Consider the following 7,102-nt stretch of genomic DNA (forward strand, 5'->3'; position numbering starts at 1 on the left):
CCGGTACCATAGACTGGTGAGGATCCAAGTGGCTAAGCAGATCACTAACCATTTCTTCTCGGATTTCAGGGGGGCTATTTGGCTTCCTTTCTCTGTCTATCAGCTCTAGAGGCCAGTTGTCCTGAGGACAACCTGTCCTAATATTAAAAACTGAGGCAAAGAAGGTGTTACGTACCTCAGCCTTTTCCTCATCTTGGGTCACTCTGTTCCCTCCCATGTCCAACAAGGAATGAAGGTTTTCCTTGCCCTTCCTTTTGCTATCAAGATATTTATAGAAGCACTTTTTGCCATCCCTGACAGAAGTGGTCAGATTTAGTTCAAATGAAATACATCTTTTTTTCCTTCTGCTATCAAGAAAATTTTCTAGTTAGAGAAAAGGGAAACAGTTTTGAAATTGAAGTAAGTTTGGCAAGAGCATTCAGTCTTCGAAGTAATTCTTCTACTTAAGTCAAAGAGAGAAACTGACACTGATGTAAGCGTAACAGGCCAGCAACACAATACATGCAAATCAGAACCAACAGCAACAGATTATAAATACTGTGCTAGGCTTTGGGACAGGTTCGAACACAACAGAAAAGTACTTGGAACAATTCTTGGGAGAGAGGATGTCTGCTCTGCAGGCAAGAGAGAGGAGGCAAAGGGCTTAAATTACAAGACAATTATGGTGGGAAATAAAATACCTTGAAAGCCAAAAAAACCACATTGTGTGGCTCAGATTTCAAGTGTGGTTTTTTTGGGGGGAGGGGTTTTTTTGGTGGATTGGGTTTTATGTTTGTTGTTGTTTTTTGAAAGCTGATAAGCCTTACCATCTTTCTAGTAGTTTTCTGGAATAGAAAAACAGAACAAAACAGCTGAAGAAGCTGTGTACATAACAGGAAGAAAATAAATTCTTGGGAACATATATGAGAGAGAAATGGAGGGAAGAACAGGATGCTACAAGGACTGAGGCAAATTTTGTTCTACAGACTCAAGTTGGAATTTTTTTAATTTGTTTTTAAGTGAAGAAAGTACTACTGCTCCTCCCTATTTCTCACTGGAAGCAACAAAAAACCCCTGAGAAGTACAAAAGTATTTCCACACAGTTTGGCCTAAAACAAACTAAAGAAATTAACTTAATGAAACCACATTTTATGAAGGAGATTAATTCTGACAGTTTCTCTTTCCTTTTTTGTTTGTAAACATGGTCACAGTGTAACACAATAGGTATACTGGAATAGAGCTAGAAAAGCCATCAGATACATAGAATTGGATTATTTTACTACTAAAAACCATGCAGGTTCTTATTGTAAAAACATTAATGTAGAGTCAGTAACAGATGTCTAAAACATACCAATACAGCTGTATGTTAGTCACAGAATATACTTAAATGTCATGTGACAGTGTTTGACAAAAGCAATGAAAACTGTATCCATTGTTGCAATATATATGCATCTTTTACAGAAAAATACTTACATATATCTGGATCTTTACTTTTCTTTGTTTTGTTACTAAGACTTATCTCAAATCTATTAATATCAGATGAAAGATCACTGGGGAAAAAGACAAAAAGCCTCAATTAATACTACACTTGGCCAACATTTAAATTTATTCTAAAGCTATTTCAATCCTGAGTTCTCATGATCAGCCAAAGACAATCATATTAACAAAGATACTTAGATGCATACATAAAATTCTAGACATGAATTTGTGGCTGCTATATAACCATGCATACAGTATTTTTAAAAAGCATATACAAAACAGTACAGTGTAAAGAATTTTAAATGCAATGCAACTTTTGTGTGAAATTCACTAAATTAAATAAGATTAAGACTTACTCAAAGACAAATTCTTCTGACCATACAGGGTTCTGCCCTTCCCTGATATGTGTTTTTGCTACCTGGACACTGTTCAGGTAGATGTTACAATACGGATTAGTAAAATGTTTTACTGGGAGCGTATGAGCTTCTTCTACATGCAAGATAAGACTGCTGACCTAAAGAAAACACACAAAATTTATTTATTTAAGAAAGAATGGGATCCACCCCATGTGACGGCTTAATGTTAAGGTAAAAATATTAAATACAAAATCTAATTTCCTAATAGAAAGAGCAGGGAACAGGAATAATGAAATAAGATTTTAAGAGGCACCACGGACAAATTAAGAGCAACAACTTGAAAATAAACCTCCAGCACCATAGTTTTAACTCATCTTACTTTTTTTACTTTTAAAACCATCACTACAAGGCATTAAGATTTGCAAGTACTAATTTTTCTATTCTACTGAACTCAGATTTGTATCTAAAGAACAAACCATGGACAAATCCAAAAACAATGCCAAATTTGGTGCTTTCCTAACAGATTAGGCTCAGTAGGAGTCAGCAGTGTGCCCTGGCAGCCAAGAGGGCAAACCACATCCTGGGATGCATCAAACAGCATAACCAGCCAGTCAAAAGGGATGACTTTTCTGTTCTATTTAGCACTGGAGTGGCCTCACCTTGAGTACTGTGTGCAGTTCTGGGCCCTACAATTTAAGAATGTTAAGGTCCTTGAATGTGCCCAGAGGAGGGCAACAAAGCTGGTGAAAGGGTTGGAAGGAATGTCCTATGAGGAGCAGCTAATGACTTTGGGTTTGTTGAGTTTGGAGGGAAGGAGGCTGAGGGATGACCTCATTGCTCTCTACATCTTCCTGAGGATGGGAAGTGGAGAGGGAGGTGCTGATCTCTTCTCCCTGGTATCCAGTGATAGGACATGTGGAAATGGTTCAAAGCTGTGTGGAGGTGGTTTAGACTTGACATTAGAAAACATTTCTTTACCAAGAAGGTAGTCAAAATCTGGAACGGGCTTTTCCTAGAGACATGGTCAATGCCCCAAGCCTGCCAGCATTTAAGAGGCATTTGGACGATGCCCTTAATATTAATGCTTTAACTTTTCGTCAGCCCTGAATTGTTCAGGCAGTTGGACTAAATGATCATTGTAGGTACCTTTCAACTGAAATATTTTATTCTATTCTAAGCAACAGTAGATTACATAAAATTCCCTTGTTTAACACACTACACCTTTCTCCCTGTTAAAAGGAAGATATTATTCTGTACCACAGATTCTCAAAATAAGAGCACTTGGAAACACAATTTCCAAAAAAATGAGAAGTGAACACCCTAAACTCATTTACATTTCATACATTTTAAACAGTCTACTATGCTACAAACTTCTTAATTACATGCAATTCATTGCTTAATCAAATATCTACTGATATTAACTGAAGTCAATTTAGTCAGATACAGGAAATATACTTGATCAGGTCAGAATTTCATTTAAATGCAAATATTCAGTACCAGAAATTTCAAAGGACAGTTCAAAAAACCCTGAAACTGATATAACTTCTGTAAGACAGTCATGGAAGTATGATTTTTAATCTTTATACACTTCATCTACCTTGATCATTCATGCTTTTTATGCTTTTCACCTCTCTTAAATAGAACAATAACTCCCACACTTATTTACTTGGAACTTCTTTTACTCATTCCAGCCTATAATGAAAATAATTTTCTCATTTTCTTTATACATTTGATATAAGATTATAGAAATTAACTGTATCCTAAATGAGAATACCATAAATATTAAATAGCATCTGTTTTTATACTATACTAGTATATACTAGCAAAGCATCTGTCAATTGCCTAAAAAACATTTTGTTCTTTGTGTATATAGATATTATAAGAGTAGAAGTCATTCCAGTTGGTTTAACAAAGGTACTGCATAACTCCAAGAAAAAGAAAGGACATGCAAGACTTACTATTGTTGAAAGGAAAGTTCTAAGATATATCACCATCATTTTGCAACAAGGAGGCAACCTCTCCCCCTCTTCCCCCCACTCCATATCTATATAGCTTCACCTGACGTAGACGTTTGTTTGATGTCCCTGGACTGTTTTTTCTTAAACTGCAAAACATCTGCAGAGCCTTCATCCAGTCCTAAGAGATAAAGGTGCAAAACGGTGTCTAACAAAGTCAGATTCAGCATCTTGCAGTGGAACTGACATGTCAAAAAGTATGTGAATTTGTTTCCTTAGCTTAAAAATAACCAACTTGCATGCAACTCAAAGTATGAAAATTTGAATAGTAAAGCAAAATTCATATATTTCTCAGCAAAACTAAATAAACATTTGCAAATCTGAAAGTTTCTCTTTTAGAAATATTGAGCATTACTAATGGATATACAGTGTGACCTTTATCAATTTTCCAGGCTAGTCATACTGAATTAAATAAAAAATGGTATATAAAATAAAGCAAGACTTGGTTGCTTCTGAGAAAATAACAGTCAACGAGTCAAACTGTCCTGATCATTCTCTCCTTTATTTTTATATGCAGTTATATTTACTCCATATGCTTCAAGCAAAAAACAGCAGCATAAACAGAAAAACACTGAAAAGTATAACCTACACCCCCATTCTCTCTGCTCACAAATACATAAAGCAGAGTAGATACTTGGGAAGGTGGAAGATATGCTATAGCCTCATTTATCATGTTTTTACATCCCACCCCTTCAAATTCTCATGAAGCACAAAGTTTAGGCTTTGACTAATATTCATAAAGGTATAGCTCAAAGATCTGCTACCTACTCTCAAAGTACAATTTAATAATTTTTAAAATATAGGTACATTCTATATTGCAGCTATTCTCAGGTAAACCATTTCAGGAGTAAAGTTTAAGCTTTCAAAACCTTCCACGAAAGGAAGAACTGTCAAGTATGCATCACATTTTATTAGCTTGCTTTCTTATTCAAATAAGAAAAAATGAATAAAGAACCATAGAACTTACTAAATACTCTAAATTCATCTAAATATTTCCTACATACAGTCATCTTTATTACCTCTCCTAACAGGAAAACCTATCCCCTTAAACACCAAGGTATACAGCAGCAAGTATGAACAACACACCCCAGTATGAGCAATGACACTAGCATATGAGGCTAACACTCTATGTTGGTGGTATTTACCACATTATATGAAACCCATCAAATTTTCCTTAGTATACCAACAAAACTATTCTTTTGTGAAATGTTACAAAGTACAGACAGCTGTAACTTCTGAGAACAAAAGCATCAGTAAAACATCTGACTTACCTGAACCAGAATAATTTATAAAAGAAACCCCAGTATTCTGTATAAATGCAGTGAACATCTTAAGCGTTAAGCAAATCTAAACCAAAAGCACATTACACCAAATGTTCAGAAAACAGGACCGAATATCCTGCCTACAATGCATTCTTAAATAAAATCAAATGCATAGCTTAATTTCTGACACAAAAGATCTATTTCAGAGCTCTGGAATACCAAAACAACTTCATGAATGAATGAATTCATACCGACACATCTTCCATATGCTCTCCTGTTGAGGAGTGACTTTTAGATAATTAAACTCCATTCCTACATTTCTTAATCTGTAAACATTAACTGCTAGAGAGCTAATAACAAAATGATACCAATGTAAAACCCAAAAATACCCCTATTTTTTGTGCAAGATCAGGGCCTAAGACTATAAAGAATGACTGAGTTATGGACAGGCCAAACAACTAAATGGCTCAACAGATTTTAATTGGTGGGTATACTTGCATTAGCATTTTAGTTTGCATCAGGAATGTGCTCTTGAATCAAAACTCCCACTTACCACATTCTGGTTCTGGTTACTTGGAAGAATACTGGAGAGCAAACAATTTTTCTTGCACTGAACTCCTCCAAAATATATTCTCCAGAAATATCTAATGGAAACTAAGTTCAGTCCATGGGACCAGACTAGAACTCCAAAGTAGAACCCCTAAAGCATAGGTAATGTAGGCACTGGATTATCAGCATCAACTATATCCCTCACAAATCTGCTACTATTGCATGGCAGTATTTGCTAATGTAGACACAGCCACCATCTGTTGTATACTTGCTTTCTATTAGAGAAGGATAATATCATTAAATACTACAAAATAAAAAATTGCTTTTATAATTATATTTGCCAACAAAGGCTCTCACCTGTACTTGTTCTGGAGTTTCTCCTGCAAAGTAAAAGATGTAATGTTCTTCACTGAAGTGCTGAACTACTATCTGAAAACAGTTTGGCCTTAAAATAAAACAAAACAAAAATGTTGGGAAAAAACCAACAAGAAAAGTCTCTACATGCTTCAAAAGTGAATTTTGGCAGGAATTAATTATGTAATTATGTAATTTCAAGAAAACTGCACTGCAGTTCAACTACTTTGTTTCAGAATATTTAAAAAACTTGGAACAATTTGTAATGAATATGCATGTACGTTGACTTACAGTTGAGGCAAAATGCACCTGATAAAATTAACAAGTCTTTTATGAGGTATATTCACCCCAAACACTTTAAGTGATGCACATGTTCAGCATTAGATTCCATTCACTTAATTGTGCATTATGGATTTGCTGTTTTAGGATTTCAGGAACCTATATTAACATATCATTGCAATAATTGTGCAGATTTTTCAAAATGATTGAGAAACGTATTAAAAATCAGATGGTACAAGAACACTAGATCTTTGCAGCTTAAGAAATGCTACTAATTTTAAACATCTATCTTCACATTATCTCTGTGAAAAGATTTAAGTTGATTAAATACTTTTAATAAATATTAAGAAATAACCAGACCTTCTGTTTAATGTGCTTTTCTATCCATTATGAAAAAAATAACATTTGTAGAAGCAAATGCATCTTTTTCTTCTATATCATACAGGACTGTGCATTTTTTTATAATTAACAATGAAAAAAAGTGTGACCTCTTTCATCTTAGTTACTAACGATATCAGGAAGCGGTTTGTTTCTCAACTTCTTTGCCAAAAATCACATCACTTGCAGCTGACATATTTAGTACAGTAAATTAAATTGTGAAAATGCTCTCTTGCGAAAAGACCAAAAAATTTAAAATATTTGCTTATACAAACTAACTTGCTGGTCTGATGTTGGTCTAATCTGATTCTTATTGATTCCTAAATAGAAAAGTACTGATACATTATGTAATTTAGCTTTCTAATACCTATCAACAAAAGAATGCAGATCTTTTGCAATTGACAAAATTCTTGACTTTATCAATTCTTGGTTCAATAAAATTAAAATACTT

At 34.4% G+C, this 7,102-nt stretch overlaps 1 protein-coding gene across 1 annotated transcript in view; it reads right to left on the bottom strand.

Moving 5' to 3' along the window:
• Window positions 1-1,814: 1,814 nt before the first annotated feature.
• Window positions 1,815-7,102, bottom strand: part of LOC103807009 (ras GTPase-activating protein 1-like) — a gene marked incomplete at its 3' end in the record, with an annotated part of 8,103 nt that continues 2,815 nt past the window's right edge. Inside the window, exons 4-6 of the mRNA XM_009079726.1 lie at window positions 5,998-6,085; window positions 3,873-3,950; window positions 1,815-1,972 (exon numbers count right to left, since the gene is read on the bottom strand). Of these exons, the coding sequence (XP_009077974.1) occupies window positions 1,815-1,972; window positions 3,873-3,950; window positions 5,998-6,085 (324 nt within the window). The remainder of the gene's footprint in view (window positions 1,973-3,872; window positions 3,951-5,997; window positions 6,086-7,102) is intronic.

The sequence above is a fragment of the Acanthisitta chloris genome, unplaced genomic scaffold (assembly GCF_000695815.1).
Source record: "Acanthisitta chloris isolate BGI_N310 unplaced genomic scaffold, ASM69581v1 scaffold10508, whole genome shotgun sequence".
NCBI classification, from domain to species: domain Eukaryota; kingdom Metazoa; phylum Chordata; class Aves; order Passeriformes; family Acanthisittidae; genus Acanthisitta; species Acanthisitta chloris.